This window comes from Podarcis bocagei (genome assembly GCF_964188305.1).
Source record: "Podarcis bocagei genome assembly, chromosome: 2".
Classification (NCBI taxonomy): Eukaryota; Metazoa; Chordata; class Lepidosauria; order Squamata; family Lacertidae; genus Podarcis; species Podarcis bocagei.
The window spans coordinates 99,472,495-99,489,985 of NC_138126.1; the positions used below are offsets into that span (position 1 = coordinate 99,472,495).

Sequence of the window (17,491 nt, forward strand, 5' to 3'; positions counted from 1 at the left end):
TTCTTCCAATTAAACTCCTGTGTTGCAAACAAATATCAGTAGCATCCAAAGGCAACATGATAACCAAATGCAACAATGCGATGTCAATATAAACTCTTTATATAATCTATACAGAACATTGAACAATAAGAAGTATATGAAATATGCACTCTCTGCAAAACCAAATAAACAGAAATCTTCTAAATCTCTGAAAGTATAAAGAGTTTATATTGACATCGCATTGTTGCATTTGGTCATCGTGTTGCCTTTGGATACTACTGACATTTCTTCCAGGCAGCCAGCATCACAATTGCTTCAGGGTCAAATTATATGTTATTCCAACTTTAGAAAAAACGCTTAATGGTGTCACATTGAGGATAATATCCAATGTTAATCATACTCAGAGGAGAATCATGGGTGGTGGTGGTGGAAATTAATGAATGGACTTATAAGGACACTTATTTCAATGGGCCAGCTTTGGGCAGGGGTAGTGAACCCACCATCTCCAGGCTTCCAGTGGTGCCCCTGGGCAAGTGCCCCAGACTCTGAGCTTTCATTCTTTATTTTACTAAAGTTTACTTTCCTTAAAAGCTTCTAGCCTTCCTAAAAAAGAAAGTTATGGGGCAAAAAGTGCAGGCACTTTCTAAGCGATTTCTGTGAAATGAATGTGAATGTGCGTGGCCACCTTGGGTATTTTTCCTGGTACTGAGGAATGCTCTCTGTTATTAGACAGCAACAGAAAGAGAAGCCACCCAGGGCCCCAAGCTCATATGATCCTCCTTATCTGGATCAGGGCCCTGCCCGTTTCCTCCCCAGAATTGCTCTTCCTGGCAGCTGCTTGGCATCTTTGGAGCAAGCAGCCAATGCATGAGGGTCCTCATTTGGTCTGGGGCCCTGCATAGCCTTTCCCCTTCAAAATAATAAGTGGCAGCATTAAGTATGCTTTAGGAAAAAAAGTACGAACAAAATATGCAGTTTGGTCCTTAAGCAGATTTGATACAGTGCGCCTGATTTATAATTCAGCCTTTTAATTAAAAACTGGGCGTGGTTCCAGCCAGGGACGCTAAACATTCATTACTTGCTCTGTAGAAATTGAGGCATCTGCCCATTTGAAAATGGGAACACTGAAGACCAGGGCAAATTGCTGTTGTTGACAGGCAAACTAGATTTTTACAGCACAAAATGACTGGCCCCACAGGGGAGCAGGAAGAATGGCAAAGCTCTGGAAGTTTGCAAATGGTTCTCTAATGGACAAGCTGAAACTTCTCTAATCATTTCTGCTGGTCTTTGGCAAAGGAAAACTCTGTAGAGAATCAAGGGCACCTCTGGACTCTGCTCTTGTGAGCAGGACTCAAGTATAAACCATACCTTTAAGATTTCTGTATTGAAATCTTGTGCTGCCCTCGGATGCACTTAAAAGCACACACAGACTTTTTGCAGTTTGGAAAGCGATGGGGAAATGCACCGAAAAGTGTGGGATGAACAAATGAATAATGAGGAATCCATGGAAACACCCTGCAGCAAAATCAGAATGAATGCTCAATGAACAGAGGGGGCTCTGTGCCTGTACCACGTGTTTAGGACTCCCCATTTCTGGGCTTTCCTCCCTTTGTGCCCAGGCTGCTTTCATACCTCATTGTGAGGTTCGTTCAGAATCGGAGAAGGAGACACCGGCTCAGGGCTTGAAGGACTTTCCAAGACAGGCTCAGGCTGGTCATCTCTGATGATCTCCTACAACAGGGAAGGGAAGAGAAACTTGAAACAAAAAAAGGGGGGCAATCGCTATATAAATAACAAGCTGTATTTATTTATTTTGTAAATCGCCAAAAGTAGAACTCACTGCATCACTTCCCTGAACCCCCCCCCCCAATTCTAGCCAGTTCCACACATTTTTGTGCAGAAGAAAACATTCCTCCTCCTCCTCCTACCCCCTTTGGCATGATTTAGGGAATGCTGCCATCATAAGCTGCATACGGCTGCTTCACAGCTCAGGCCTCAGGGTCAGTGTGCTAGACCGGCTCTCAAACATATCCAGAGCTGATGGGTACATCACAACCAGCCCTCCCTCCCTCTAATGCACCAGTTGCATATTTCGGGGCATTGAGAAGGGGCAGTGGGAACAGCTCTGGTTTTAGGGAAGAAGCTCCAAAGCCACACGATAGGATTCTCCAGAGGGTCACAACTGTCAGGAGAACCCAACAAAAGAAGCCCGAGAAGAGTCTTCCTAAAACTGGGGAGAACCCAATGTTCTCAAAATGGCCTCTTCTCCTCAGTGACCAGAGACCACGTCCAACAAGGGCTGATTTATCCCAGCCTGCCCCTTTCTTGAAGGGAACCAGAGAAATAAGGAGTATGAGGAAACCCACTTCTAAGCACATAATCTGTTGACAGACCGCAGGCTGATAAGCCTGCTCTGGGCATCCTCCAGCCTCTTTATCCCTGAGAAGGATTAAATGCCAGCTGTGCTCTTTCTCTAACAAGAGGGGGGTGGGGTATAAGGAAGAAACCACAGCAAACTACTCCCTATCCATTGTCAGAGGCAGTGTGCCTCTGAACAGCTGCTGCTGCTGGGAAGGGCTCCCCCATAGGTATCTAGTTGACCATGGAGAGAACAGACTGAAGGGCTAAGTCAGGGTCAGCAACCTAAGGCCCATGGGCCACAAGCAGCCCATGGGGGTCGTTTAACCAACCCACGAGCCGCCCCTGAACCAAGCCGCCCGCTCGGCGAGTCCCTGCGTGCTGTGCTAAATCACGGGCGCGCACGATCATGCATGCGCGTGATCCAGCCCACAGAGTGATCTCTGCTGGAGTGAACTGGCCCAAGCTGCTTGAACCTTGCCAACCCCTGGGCTAGGTGAATGGGCCTTTAGTCTGATCCAGCAACGCTCTTATAACGTTCTCCATATCTTTTCAGATATCAGCTACTTTCCATCATTACAATGAAATTCAGTGTATTTGTTTCCACCAGAGTTGGTCAACTGTCCTGCTTTTTTTCTCAGAAGACGAAGGAGCAGCAGCTTTCTGGACATTCCATGTGAGATTTATTCATATATTTTTTTTAAAAAGGACAAGAAGCACATGGACTTAAACTGAAAGGAAAGCTGCACACTCCTGGCTGCTTTTGAAGCAACACTGATAAAGGCAGCGGCATTTGCACTACAGTGGTGCCTCGCAAGACGAAATTAATTCGTTCCGCAAGTTTTTTCTTCTTGCGAGTTTTTCGTCTTGCGATGCACGGTTTCCCATAGGAATGCATTGAAAATCAATTAATGCGTTCCTATGGAAACCGCCTTCAGACCAGGTCCGGGGACAGTCTGTCCCCCGACCTCTTCTGAAGGCTGGGGGGGGGGGGACAAGGGCTTTTCTTCCCACCCCCAGCATTTTAAAAAAACCCGGGACAGCGGAGGACTTCTCCGCTGTCCGGGGCGATCTTAAAATGCTGGCGGGCGGCATTTTAAAATCGCCCGGGACAGCGGAGGACTTCTCCGCTGTCCGGGGCGATGTAAAAGCCCCTGGGAAGGCAGGCAGGGGGGACAAAGACTTTTGCCCCCCGCCCGCCTTCAGAAGAGGTCCTGGACCTCTTCTGAAGGCGGGCGGGGGGCGAAAGTCTTTGACACCCCCCCCGCCTGCCTTCAAAAGCCGTCCGGGACAGCGGAGAAACGCGCTGCCTTTCTCCGCTCTCCCGGGAAGGCAGGCAGGGGGGAGCAAAGACTTTCGCCCCCCGCCCGCCTTCAGAAGAGGTCCAGGACCTCTTCTGAAGGCGGGCGGGGGGCGAAAGTCTTTGCTCCCCCCCGCCTGCCTTCAAAAGCCGTCCGCGATAGCGGGAAGCGCTTCCCTGCTATCCCGGACTGCTTTTAAAGTGCTGGCGGTGGGGAGCAAAGCCTTTCGGCCCCCGCCGGCCTTCCTGGACCTCTTCTGAAGGCCGGAGGGGGGGGAAAGGCTTTGCTCCCCACCACCAGCATTTAAAAGAGGTCCCCGGAGATTTCCCTATGGGCTTTCGTCTTGCGAAGCAAGCCCATAGGGAAATTCGTCTTGCGAAGCACCTCCAAAACAGAAAACCCTTTCGTCTTGCGGGTTTTCCGTCTTGCGAGGCATTCGTCTTGCGAGGTACCACTGTACTTGGGGACAGAGCAGAATACCATGCGCTTCTCTGTCAATGCAAGAATATAAAAAAGGAATCCGGCCCTTTGCAGCAACATAAAGGAGTTTCTGTTTTGCTCCAAGTCAGGTACCATCTTAAGACGGCCTTTATCACCTCCATTAAGCAACAGTGTAACCAATTGCACCATCACTCTCGTGAGCAAATTTTCAGTGACAACATCACAGCTAACCTATCTGCATGCAAAATATGGGGTGTTGGCTCTTCCACATCCCACTTTCTGAGATATCTCTGTGACAATATAGTGCTACCTTGAGACACCCATGTTCATAAAGTGGCAAATATTCAAGGGCACCCCTTTGAATAAAACCAGCTCCAAAGGAAAAGACCCATGGGCAGATAGCGATCTCGACAGTGTCTACTGAAGAAGAAAAGTCATGAAGGTGTGGCTAGGAATCCATCTTTTGAGATCCAACTGAAGCCTAGTGTTAGTCCTCTGCAAAAGCAGTAGTTAGGTACAGAGGGTTGAAATCTTGAGAAAATGGGTGCACACTCAGCTGTGGCAAACTGACCGGCTGCATGCAAGCCAGCAAACAGAGAGCTATCTACAGCCACCGAATGGTGCCAATAACCCCCTAGTAGGGAAAGCTGATTAGCAGCTGATGCTGAAGTCGGCCTGCGCTGGAAGAGCAGGTTTCCTTTCATGTTTATGCCAAGCAAAGATGAGATGACAAGATATAAGTTATGACAGCCGCGTAGGAAAGTGGTTTTGCATGAAGAACATCTGGAGTTATCAGATGAAACTGGTTTAAATGTTGAGCAAGGGAGCTTAAAGCCAGATGAGCAGGACTGAGAAGTGACTGAAGGCAGCATGGAAGCAGATTGGTCCATCTTACTCCCAGGCTGAGAAAATTCTCTGCATTCAGTTGGCAGAACTGCGGCTTGACATCCCCGTTCAATGGCTCTGGTCAAATGCAACACTAAACCTTGATTCTCGAACTGCTAAGCACTTCTACCTGCCTCCCATTCTCCCATTCCCAGTGTTTCCATTTTAGTCTAACCACATTTTAGGGTATTATCCAAACCCTAAACTGCAGTTAAGATTAACCATGGTTATAGAAAGCAAAGCCAGCTTCATGAACCATGGTTTGAAGCTGGTTTATTCTCACTAACCAGAGTTAGATGAACCATGGTTTGCCCTGGTTTGAATGACAGCAAGTTGCAGTTAAATCGGAAATAGAAGCAAGAGTTTCTGAGCACCTCCTCAAGGCTATGATGGAGGAGAGGGGACCATAAGAGCCAGGGCAGGCAGTAGTAGGCTAGCTTTGTGCTTGTAACACTAAATTGTGCTTCAGCAGCATATGCAAACCAGCCTGGTTTCAGCAAGATGCTAAATTCAAATGAGGATTCCAATAATTTTTGCATCACCCCAGCAGACAGGCATGCAGGACATAAGACTCACACTGGGAGAAAGGTTGCAATGGGCAGGGAAGAAAGGTTGTCCACAGTACTGGAAGCCAGATACACTTGTGCTTCAGAGCGCTTTATACTTGCAAGTTTGCACCAAAAAACATGTTTAAACAATTAACACCCTACTGCGCCCCATAGAAGCGGGATTTATTTATTTACGATGCAATGCAGTCAGGCTGCTTCTTCCCAACTGCCGTTCAGACCTACCGGGTAGACAAGTTGCATGACATCTCTCTATCTGGTTTAAGCTTTAGCCTGGGAACATCCTCACTCAGCCCCCTTAATGTATATTTGAAATCCCTGCCTCCTGCCCTCCCGTCTTTTGAGGTTCCTAATGAGGCTTCCTCTTCACTCTGGGTTTAATTAGGTTTTGTTTTTTCAAAGCAGACTGGAAGTAACACGGCCTTTTGAAACAGCGGCCCCCACTGCGAGAGATTCCACCCACAGGGTGAAGAATGGGCCATTCTGTTCTGTGACAAGAGGCAGGCCCTGGAAATTGAGCGACGTGCCTTCAAGGGCTTTGCCCTCCCCTCCTCCACTGAGAGGTCAAGCTCTGCTTGGCGGCATCAAGGCAGGCTGCAAGGCACTCCTAGCAGCATCAGGGAGGAATGGCTTATACTTCCACTACGGAAGACAGCTAAGAGCCTGAAGCAGCTCCTACTGCACGTAGGTCTCATGCACAGTGTCCACCAGTGATGGACAGAAGGCAGATTAGGATTAGGAAGCCGCCTCGTAATGTTGGCCCACCCTGCTTAGTACTGCCCACCGCAACAGTCAGCACCTCTCCAGGGTTTCAGGAAAGAATTGTTGACAGCCCTACCTGGACATGAACTTGGGAACTTTTGCATTCAAAAGCATACGCTCTACAACTTAGCTATGAGCCGTAAAAGGGAGACTTGCAGGAAATGAGCAAAGGGTTTCTAGCTTCCAGCTGTTTTAACAGAAGGAGCAGCTGAAAAGCTCCCCCCACCCACCACCAGGTTAAAAGGTGAAGGTAAAGGTACCCCTGACCATTAGGTCCAGTCGCGGACGACTCTGGGGTTGCATGCTCATCTCGCTCTATAGGCTGAGGGAGCCGGCTTTTGTCTACAGACAGCTTCTGGGTCATGTGGCCAGCATGACTAAGCTGCTTCTGGCGAAACCAGAGCAGCGCACGGAAACGCCGTTTACCTTCCCGCCGGAGTGGTACCTATTTATCTACTTGCACTTTGACTTGCTTTCAAACTGCTAGGTTGGCAGGAGCTGGGACCGAACAACGGGAGCTCACCCCGTCGCGGGGATTCGAACCGCCGACCTTCCAATCGGCAAGCCCTAGGCTCAGTGGTTTACACCACAGCGCCACCCACATCCCTATCCCCAGGTTAGATTGCTGGAAAATAATGCTTTGGCAGAGCAGGGGGTGGGGAGAGAAACCAGGCCTGTGCAAAAGGCCCTATAGGTTTGGTTCTGGTGCTGACTGCAAAACGCCCCGGCTGAGACCAGAGGCATCTTGTTTCTCGCATCTTATCATGTCCACTGGGGTGAGCCACTGTTTTGCACCTGCCTCTGGGTTGGGGAACCTGGGCGTTTCAATAAAAACCTTATCCTGAAAGGAGAGTGTGCTACCCTGGAGTCTGTGCAGCACCCCCAGTGTACAAGCATTGGGAAGCTGCATCCAGTTTGCAGCTTCTTAGCCCATGCAGGCCCAGTGGGCCGAATAGATGCCAGGAAAATCTGTATACACCGTTTTGGTGCTTCTTCCCTTACACGTGCACACCCAGCAAACCTGTACTGTCGAAAGGGGCCTTCACACAACATAAGAGACCATCAATGAACCATGCACTTGGCATAACCTTTACCTTCTCCACATCACCATTGGCAACTGGTTCTGGCAAGGGACCTGGAGGGGAACAAAAAACAAAAAAACAAAGATATGCAGTTAGTGACACTTTTTTTCTTTCTTTTTAGTTTTTTATTTATACTTTTCAAATTTATACATTTCATTAGTTTTACAATCAATTTAACATTTCAAAATTTGACTCCCTTCCCCCTCTTTCTGCGGTTCCTTAATTTTTTAATATCTTCTGCATATCCAAGTTCATTTAACTTGCTCATTTAATTATCTACTCTATATGTGTGTGTGTGTGTGTGTGTGTGTGTGTGTGTGTGTGTGTATATATTCTTATAAAACTGCAGGTTATTACAATAATCTTGCTAATGTTTTCATCTGTTTACAATTTATCTGTAAATATTCAATAAACCATTTCCATTCTTTTATAAAAAGTCTGCTATCTTGATTTCTTATTCTTCCGGTAAGTTTTGCCATTTCTGCATATTCCATAAGTTTTTTTTGTATCCATTCTTCCTTTACTGGTACTTCTGCTTCTTTCTACTTTTGGACAAGTAACGTTCTTGCTGCTTTAGTAGCATACATGAATAAATTTCTATACGATTTAGGTAGTTTTGCCCCTATAAGTCCTAAAAGAAAAGTTTCTGGTAGCGACGTTTGTTTCTTTGAATTGGATTTCTATAACCCAAAAGGGTGGGCTTTGCTAGCTGGCCTGACCCCTTGTCTGACTGCCAGCAGCCAGGGAGATAAGCTAGGCAGCCGCTACTGTTGTCTCCCAGTCCTGTCACAGCAGCCCAGCCCCAAGAAGAACCCTTGTTATTCACAGCTGCAGTAGCCCATTTCCCCCATGGCAACTTCCTGTCCGGTCACTGTATGGGTGGGGTATGAACACCCAAACCACCCAGTCATGTGGCTGGTTTGGCAGCCGGGTGGGAAAAGCAAAGACAATTGCTCCTACCCACAGAGTTATTATCTACTTTTCTTTTTTTAACTTGGCTTCCCTCCAAGGAGCCCAGTCCACAGTACCAGCTCTATCATATCCTCACAACAGCCCTTTGCGGTAGGGCTAGACCAAGAGAGAGGGATGTGTAAAGGAGTGCCTGGTCCAAGGTAGCCCGGTGAGCTTAATGGGTAAGTGGAATTTGAACTTTTGATCTCCCCAGTCCTGGTCCGAGCAGTCCTGGTCCACTAGATCGCACCAATTCTCAGCAGCTATGTGGAACTGCTCCACAGGGAAGCTGTTTCCGCACGGCTGCGGGAAAGAACCACCCCACTCGCTCTAGTTTCCGACTGATCGCTGTGTCTTTGCTTGGGGTGGAGCAAAGCAGATAGGCACATTGCAAGGGGAGGAGGTGCAAGAAGACATGTACAATGGTAGCTCAGGTTACACACGCTTCAGGTTACATATGCTTCAGGTTACAGACTCCGTTAACCCAGAAATAGTACCTCGGGTTAAGAACTTTGCTTCAGGATGAGAACAGAAATCGTGCTCCGGTGGCGTGGCGGCAGCGGGAGTCCCCATTAGCTAAAGTGGTGTTTCAGGTTAAGAACGGACCTCCGGAACGAATTAAGTACTTAACCCGAGGTACCACTGTACACCCAAAATTCTGGGTTCAATCTTTGTCAACTTCTGGTGGAACTGGAGCCAGGGAAAGGAGCCAAACAGCAGCTATAGAACCGCTCTGCTTAGCTGCTAATGCAGTTGTGTGAAGTAGGGAAAAAACTGGTTGCAAGTCACCAGGTTCAATTCTCAGCTCAGCTAGTGTGCTTTAAAAACAACCACCAAACCCTTCTGTAAGGGACACACATACACAAGCTAACCTTGCCTCGGAGCAGTTTACATGTGCTACAAACTCTAGGGTCTTTGCGGTCATACACCTCTATCACCAAGACCCCGGCAATTAACTGCTCCTGCCAAACCTTTTTCCTGCAATAATTCCCATTATTCATTATCCCGTTATTGCCTTTGTGTTATAACAACGGTCCACGTGATGCAAGGCCTGAATAACCTTGTGTACCTGCTGCTACTGTTAATATTGATTAACTAATATTGTACCTGCTCTTCTGCTCTGCTTTAAACTCAGATTTCCTCAAGCTGGTGCCTGCCCTTCTACAAATATGATCAAACATTGGGCTTCAAAAGAACTGAAAACGAAAGGTTTTCCCGGGGCTCAAAATCTATGTGCCGCATTTAAAAGTTTACGTTCATGGTGAAACTACAGACAGTATGGTCAGGGTGCTGTGTATGACAAAAACAGGGGTTTTATTATGGCAAGGGTGGATGTTTTTGCAGAGCACACAAGACTGGAAACTCAGAACTGGAGTAAGATGACTAAAGAGCTGTTTTAAAAGCAGAACAAGCCCATTCTGAACTGCAGTTGCACCATGGAAGTCGAACGGAATCCGTTCTGGAAGTCCGTTCGACTTCCAAAATGTTCGGAAACCAAAGTGCGGCTTCTGATTGGCTGCAGGAAGCTCCTGCAGCCAATCAGAAACTGTGGAATGTCCAGTTCCAAAGAACATTCGCAAACTGGAACAATCGCTTCTGGATTTGAAGCATTTGGGAGGCAAAACATCCGAGTTCCAAGGCGTTCAGGATCCAAGGTACAACTGTATAGAGTTGGAAGGGTCCCAATGCAAGAATCACAGCTAAAGAATCCCTGACAGATGTCCATCCAACCTCTGCTTAAAAACCTCCAAGGAAGGAGAGTCCACCACCTTCCAAGGGAGTCCATTTCAATGTTGAACAGCTCTTGCCGTCAGAGAGTTCATGTCAGATTCACAGAGCGGAGGGAACTCTTTGTCCCTTTGACCTCCCCATCTCCTCCGCTCCATCCTAGATTCTCTGCTATTCCGAGGAGCCATTGACAAATATATGTGTACACCTGCTGAAGCACTAACTATAGCACCAACAATAGGCTATTTTGGTGAGAAATATGGGAGGTTAATAGGATTAATTAAGAGATTCCAGAGAGCTTCCTCCCCGCTTCCTTGTTGCACGGCTCCAAGGAGACCTCACAAATTAATCACTCAAGCAGCACTCAGACCCACCCACCCATCCCCACAGGGGTTCCCACAGCAGGTCCTGGAGGCTTGAGAGCCTGTTGTTGCATAACGAATGCTCGGCTGGTAACACACTGCAAGAAGGAAGGTCACGACTGGACCTTTGGCAAGCTCTTGCAAACAAGTCCATTTCACAGCTGAGCATGCAAGTGCTTTCCCATCAGGTGGAAACCTACGCAGCACAGAGGTCAGGCTTGGATCCTGTGGAGCATGTAATGGGCAGAGCCCAGTTCATAGGCATACACAGTGCCTTGCAAATATTCTCCAGGCTGGATTCTCAGCACGGAGAGAGACAATTGGTCAGTCTAAATTAGCATTATCTGCACTAATGGACTGTGGCTTTCCAGAATTTCAGACAAGGCAGTATTTCCCAGCCTTATCTGGGGATGTCAGAAATTGAACCGGAGATCTTTTGCATGCAAACCAAACTGTACCCTTTCCCAAAAGCGCACCATGCTGTCCAGGGATAATGTTTAGAAAGACCCCATCTATACAACTAAGGTCACCGTTACAAACCTATGCATCTCTAGCCTCTTGGGAGACCTGCAAACAGGTTAGAGGGTGTGGTGTGTGTGTGTGTGTGTGTGTGTGTGTGTGCGCGCGCGCGCAGTGCCTTTGTATGCCTTCTCTGTTCTGAGACTTTGAAGCAGTACAGCAGAGATGAGGGAACCTGTCACTCTCCAGAATTTGCTGGACTCCATCAGCCCTGACCATTTGGCGAAAGGAGCTGGAGTCTAACATCATCTGGAGCTGTGCATCATTCCTGTACAAAGTCATGGTATACGTTAAGATTCAGGTTCAATCACCCACCTGCACCTCTAATTAAATGCTCTCAGGTTGCAGAGAGCTGAAAGATTTTCCCCACCCCATCTTCTCTCCAAATAAGAGGGCACAAACAAGAAGGCAATCGTCCCCACTTGAACCTGCCCAGATGCCAGCACCTTTCTTCTGAGGCCATTCTCCAGGAGTGCCGACCAGAGGAAGAGTCTTTCAAATGTAGCACCCCCTATTCCAGCACACTTCCCCCAGGAACAAGCCAAGACATCATTTACAAAGCCCTTTTGAATTTGTTGCAGAACAATACCATACTGACCCGCCTGCTGCTGTAATTGTGTTTTAATTCAGGTCGCATTTAATTAGTCTTTTAAAAAATGCTGCATAAAATGCCCTGGACATTTTATTTAAACAGAAAGGTGGAGATTCAAATATTGATTTTAGGTGAAATAATCCACCCCAAACTGAAGCTGCTGGCATTTAGCACATGCTAGGTCCATCTACTGTGGCATTATTGCTTGAGGGCCTCTTTATTCACCTCTTGGAAAAAGCTTCTCCACCATCAACCATTGTTCCCCTCCCCTTTTAAAAAAGAGGAATACACACACAATGGCTATGCAGGGTTTTCTCAACTGCACAAAAATCAGTGGCCTTTCTTAGCAGAGGTCCTGCAGTTCCGGAACTGGATTCATAGAACTATGGAATTGCAGAGTTGGAAGGGACCCTGGAATGCAGGAATCTCAACTAAAGTATCAATGACATGTGGCCACCCACCCCTCTGTCCAAAACAACAATGGAAAGCCCTGATTAGATCACACCAATCCTTAGGACTATTCCTGCCGGAATGGATGCCTCACCTTTCAGATGTGCTTCAGAAGGGATGACATTGCACTTCTTGAAGAATTCGTCTGCTAAGCTATCCACCACTAGCAGCTCAGTCTCATCTCCACCAGATCTTATGGCCGAAACGACATCCGAGTGTTGCTTGCCCTCCATGCACACCCCGTTCACCTGCAAGGAATGCAATGCGTTTCTGAGATTAGATAAAGCAGCAGGTCTTCTGGTAGGTGGAAAGAAAAGCTATCACCTTAGACCAGGAGTGGGCAACCTTCTTGACATTGAAGGCCATGTGAATCAGTAGGTGGGCTGTCTGGGGAAGCCTGGGAGAGGCCATGCGCTGGAGTTGTGGTTAACAGGGTCACACACTTACACTCATGACAAATGGGGGGGGGGGGAAAGAACATGCTTGGGGGTTACAGCTTCCCATGCACCACCCTACCCATCACAAACCATGCTCCCCCCCAGTGCACCAGAGATATGGAGAGACAACTTGAAGGTCCTTCAAGAGTCAGCCTACCCACGTGTGTTTCAGGAGAACTTGCCCATCATTTTATGGAAGAGCCCCCATAGGCTCTCAAGGGACTCACCCAGAAGACATTTTTTGAGCATGCATCCCAATTTGCTTGCTCAAAGCTTACACGGAGGTTAGACTATATCTGGTCTTCATTGACTATTTGTTCAGATTTGTTTGTGGGGAGGTTATACAACAGCAAGTGTTCACCCCGATTTGGTTGCGGGGTGTTTGTACGTCTTCCCATTACGTTCATTCTTAACTTTTCACTTGCCTTCATTTTCCTAACTGCAAAAAGGTTTCTCTCTCTCTCTCTCTCTCTTGAAAAAGTGAATTCCTTGCACTAAGGCGACAGAGGACTTTAACCCACTTTCACTGCTCAAGCCTAATTTTCCAGGATGGGCTTGAATTGCTCCCGCAAAACACTGACGGTCTGGAGGCACAGTCTGAGAACTGCAAATACCGAAAGTACAAGCCAGTCACGCCTGGCTTCGCCGGGGTGTGTGGGTTGCAGGACCACACTGTGTATTCCAGGATGGAGACAAACTCCTTCAGTGTCTAAAAACCTTTTGATAGGGACCATCAAACCAGAAAGTATGCAAACCACTCCATGATCAAAGGGGTGCCACTAGAACAATTAAGGAGCTTCCTGAGAACTTTGAGTAGCATACGAATCAGGAACGAAGGCGGGACCATTGGTATTTGGGGTTTGGGAGAAGCTCAGCACTGGCCTGTATTAACTCTCTACCATTATCCCCACCACCAGAAGGTTCAACAAAGACGGAAATGCGGCTACAAGAGTCTGCTGCAGATTATTTTATCATTCAAAACCACAAGGCCTGAAGTTCCTATGCGATTCGAAACGTTGTATTCCAAACATTTTGACCTAGAGCATGAAGCCAACCAGAGCCACATCCTGGTTTGTTATCATTGGAGACCAGTACATTGCCATGACACAGCAGGTAGGGTGAGGGGGTGGCTGGGTTGCAGCAGCAGCAGAAGGAACAAAGTAGATTTGCGCAGAGACCAGAATACCATTTCCATGTCCACTGTGTGCAATCCTCCTTCTTGCATACTGGAACAAGTGATGTGTTGAAAGAGTCAAGCAATGTAACTGAGATCATAGAATTGTAGTGTTGGAAGGGAACCCGAGAGTCACCTGGTCCAACCCCCTGGCAAATAGACATTCTGTTATGGCGACTGCAACCTAGATTTATAAGGCACCTAGCTTATATATATATGAGTTTCTAACACTGGTTCGTGCTCTGTCAAGCAGAGGCAGTTGTTCTCCATCCTCCATGTTCACGAAGGTACCAGCCCAGGTCTCCTCCAGAGTGATGAAGCAACCCACCAATGCTCTCCCCACCATACCTGAAAGGTGGAAGCAGAAGTCGCACAACCAAGGCACCCATGCGCTTGGGCCTCATTGTGTCCGACCTCCACTGTCAGAGCCAGCAAGCCTCTGAATACCAGATCCTAGGAATCACCAGTAGGGAGAGGGGCTGCTGCGCTTAGGTCCTGCTTGCTTGCAGGCCTTCCCATAGGCAATTGGTTAGCCAATGTGAGAACAGGATGCTGGGCTTGTTGGTTCCCTGTTGCCCTGACCTTGCGGTGCTCTTCTTATGAGCATCAAGTCTCACACTTTTGGTTTTCTGGTGAGCACAACAGGAGGGTTCCCACTTTTAAAGAATTAACTGGGGTAGCAATGGATAAGACGGGAGGGGAGAACAGCCCGTCACCAATCAACAGATGGTGGGGCTGACCACATGGATATTTACTAGCCAAAACACTGTGCACACAAACTTCTGGTGTAACGTGCAATGCTGGCTTCACCCGTGGACACAGCAATGGGGCTAGGGAGGAAGCAAGATGGGCATTTAGAGCAGCAACCGGTTTGTCAGAGGGAAGAAGAATCTTCTACAAACAACACACAGACAACAGCTTTCCAGGCAGCCTCCCTGTCAGTTTGTATACAACGTCACGTGCCTGGTGTGCAGGCCTGTCATCTAGCCTGTGTGCATCTCTGGCCACACAAACCTGGCAGCTTTGCTTGTGCAATCCTGTGCTAATCGCTTCAGGGAAATCTGATTTTAATGAGGTTTTGCTGGCTTCTCTGCTAATCCCTGAACGGCTCCGGCATGAAAGATCTGGCTGTAATTGGTGCCACGGCAACTAATACATTTGTCTTCCTCTAGTTCAGCAGTTCACAAGCCTTTTAGTGAAACGACCCAATGATGGAACTCTTATTTGTATTCAAGGTGCACCGTCTCACAACTTGATCCAAAAAACCCCACCAAAACCCTTTTCCGCCAATAGATTCTCAGCCCACTGCACTGCTTGCAATATTTCTCCTTTGCTCCTTAAAAAAAGGGCCTGTCGGTTTGGATTTGAGCCAAAACGACCAATATCCAAATACTAATACCGAAGGAGACATTTTCTATGGTGGAGAGAGTGAACACTGAATGCACAATTTCTTAGTTACTTTTGACCACTCCTTCCTTCCTTCCTTCCTTCCTTCCTTCCTTCCTTCCTTCCTTCTTGCTGGTGCCTCCCCATAGAACATGTCAGATTTCATTTCATGAAATGTATATACCGCTTGATTCTAAAAACAAAACAGAGCTCCAAGTGATTTACAAAAACAAATGTGGATGCTCCTCGGGGCAGGGACCTATTTTGTTTGGTGGTGCTTTAATTAAAATGAGAGCAGCTAGGAATCCACAAGACTCTGAGCAAGAAACATGGAACTGAAGCTGCTGGGCCCTGTTACCAGGGAAGAGAGCAAGAGTGGTGGTACCATGCTAAAATAATCCTTTTGCATCAGTCCACACTGACACACTGCTGCCCATGACTCTCCACACACTGAAGTCCCAGAATAGTAGCTGTACAACCCCCCCCCCTTAATGTCAAAGTTAAAGGCCTTTGAGAAAGAAACACAAGAATTACACATACCTAAGGCAGGTTAAACTGCCAATTTACGTGTGTGGGGAAAAATGGAGGAGGGGTGCGCAGATCTGTAAAACCAGAATGGCTTTCAAGTTGGGAGATGAGAGCTGAACTCCTCAATTTTTGACGGCATTTAGGTTTAATTTAAAATGTGGGTGTGCAGGGAGAGAAGAGAATTTGGAAAAACACTGCACTAGCTGCCCTGCTACTATCTCAACCTGGATCACAAGCTAAATTTATAGCCAACTCACAAACAGCTAGGTCACTCTAATTTTGCTAATTCCCCTGTGGCAACCCCTATGAAACTCCATTAGCTCTTTGGTTTGCTGAACAATTATGGAAGGAAACTCCACCGCACCACTATACAGGGAAGGTGACACGGGAGCTCTGGTTGCAATGGCCACAAGTGAAAATTGAGCAACACCCAGTTCTGATGTAAGAGACCATCAATTGTTGTTATGATGACCACAAACCTCTGACTCGCATGCTCCTAACTCCTCCTTTGCCTGTGAGAGGAGAAGACTGCAGATGGTTTTGCAGTTTTCGGCAGCACCCAGAAACCAGGGAACCATGGCCTATCCACACAAAAAAGGATAAAACCACCACTTGACACCCTGGTTCCGTTTTAACTAACCATGGTTAGAAAAAATTACAATTCAGAAATGGGACGCGACACAAAGCTGTAGTTTATCTCAAAGCGGAAGTTTTCAATCTCCTCGTGTACTGAGGAGGAAGATAAGAGGGAAGCATGCAAGTCAGTGGCCCACCACAGCTGGCTTTTGTAGCAAACCATGGTTTGTTACACCTGAACAAAGCCATATAGTTACAGGTCACAAAGGAGTGAGAAGTCACCCCAAGGATTTCAGTCCTGCCAGTCTGTTTGCTATGTGACCTATTTCCACACCACTTCAAGGGACCTTGTTTGGGGCCTGTGCACATCTCACCCCCAACCCCGTATACCTCTATAATGCGGTCTTGAGGCAGGAGTCCTGAGGCTTCGGCTGGCGAATCTGGATCCACCGCTCGTACATACTGGCCCGGCTTGGCCTTGTCGCTGTGGAGGTTGAATCCATACCCATTGGGGCCCTTCTTCATCCGGCAGAGGCGAGGCCGCAACTCTTTCTAAAGGGGAGAAACACAAGAAGCATTGGGACTGCAGTTTGTGGTCATTTCTCCATCCTACTCTCAACTTCTCCATTGATCTCTTTCCAAATTGTATAGCCAGGACCACCTGGAGACAGAAATGCAGACTTTTAAAGTGTGACTTGCCATCCATAACTCTGCAAACGTTGGTCTGGGTCTGCAGAGGATTACCAGTGCAGCTCTGGCTAGCTAGCCTGGCTTTTGTATCCTAGGGTCGTACTGAAGCCAGTGAGACCAGGAATGTTACCCTCTCCCCCCCCCCCACCCAAACTGCATGATATCTAGGACAATAGTGTCTCATACCAATTGTAAACAAGCTGTGAAAAAGTCTATAAATGGAAAAATGAAGGTGCTATATGTACTTTTCCCTATTTGTTTTGTAACGCAATAAAATCTCTAATAAAAACCAATTTTAAAAAATACTGCACCCCTTAACTGACCTGTGTTTGCTGAATACCCATACAAAACAGCAAGAGAGCTAATGCTTTACATAATGAAACCCTGTCATTCCCCATATACATCCATATATATTCGTACAAAGGATTAGCAACCCAAACGAGTGTTTACTGGGAACTTTAATACCCACAACAACAGAGATGGTAGAAGAACACCCAACCCTCCCATTATTCATTTATTTGACTCGTTGTGGCACCCTGCCTCCATGCTTCCTCTTTGAATGGAGATAGGAAAGCTGGGCAGTGATGGAAGAACCCGTCATTCACAGCCACTGCCCACACTGAGGAGGAGCTGGCACACCCAGCAGCTGGCACAACTTCACCCTCCTCAAACAAGGAAGCCAAGTCCATGACGAAGCTTCTTTGGGAAGTGGAACATCCAGTAA

At 47.4% G+C, this 17,491-nt stretch overlaps 1 protein-coding gene across 1 annotated transcript in view; it reads right to left on the bottom strand.

The window, feature by feature from the left end:
* Positions 1–17,491, bottom strand: part of NHERF1 (NHERF family PDZ scaffold protein 1) — a 61,513-nt gene that overhangs the window by 3,516 nt on the left and 40,506 nt on the right. Inside the window, exons 2-5 of the mRNA XM_081184644.1 lie at positions 16,468–16,629; positions 12,071–12,224; positions 7,387–7,427; positions 1,612–1,710 (exon numbers count right to left, since the gene is read on the bottom strand). Coding sequence (XP_081040770.1) covers positions 1,612–1,710; positions 7,387–7,427; positions 12,071–12,224; positions 16,468–16,629 — 456 coding nt within the window. The remainder of the gene's footprint in view (positions 1–1,611; positions 1,711–7,386; positions 7,428–12,070; positions 12,225–16,467; positions 16,630–17,491) is intronic.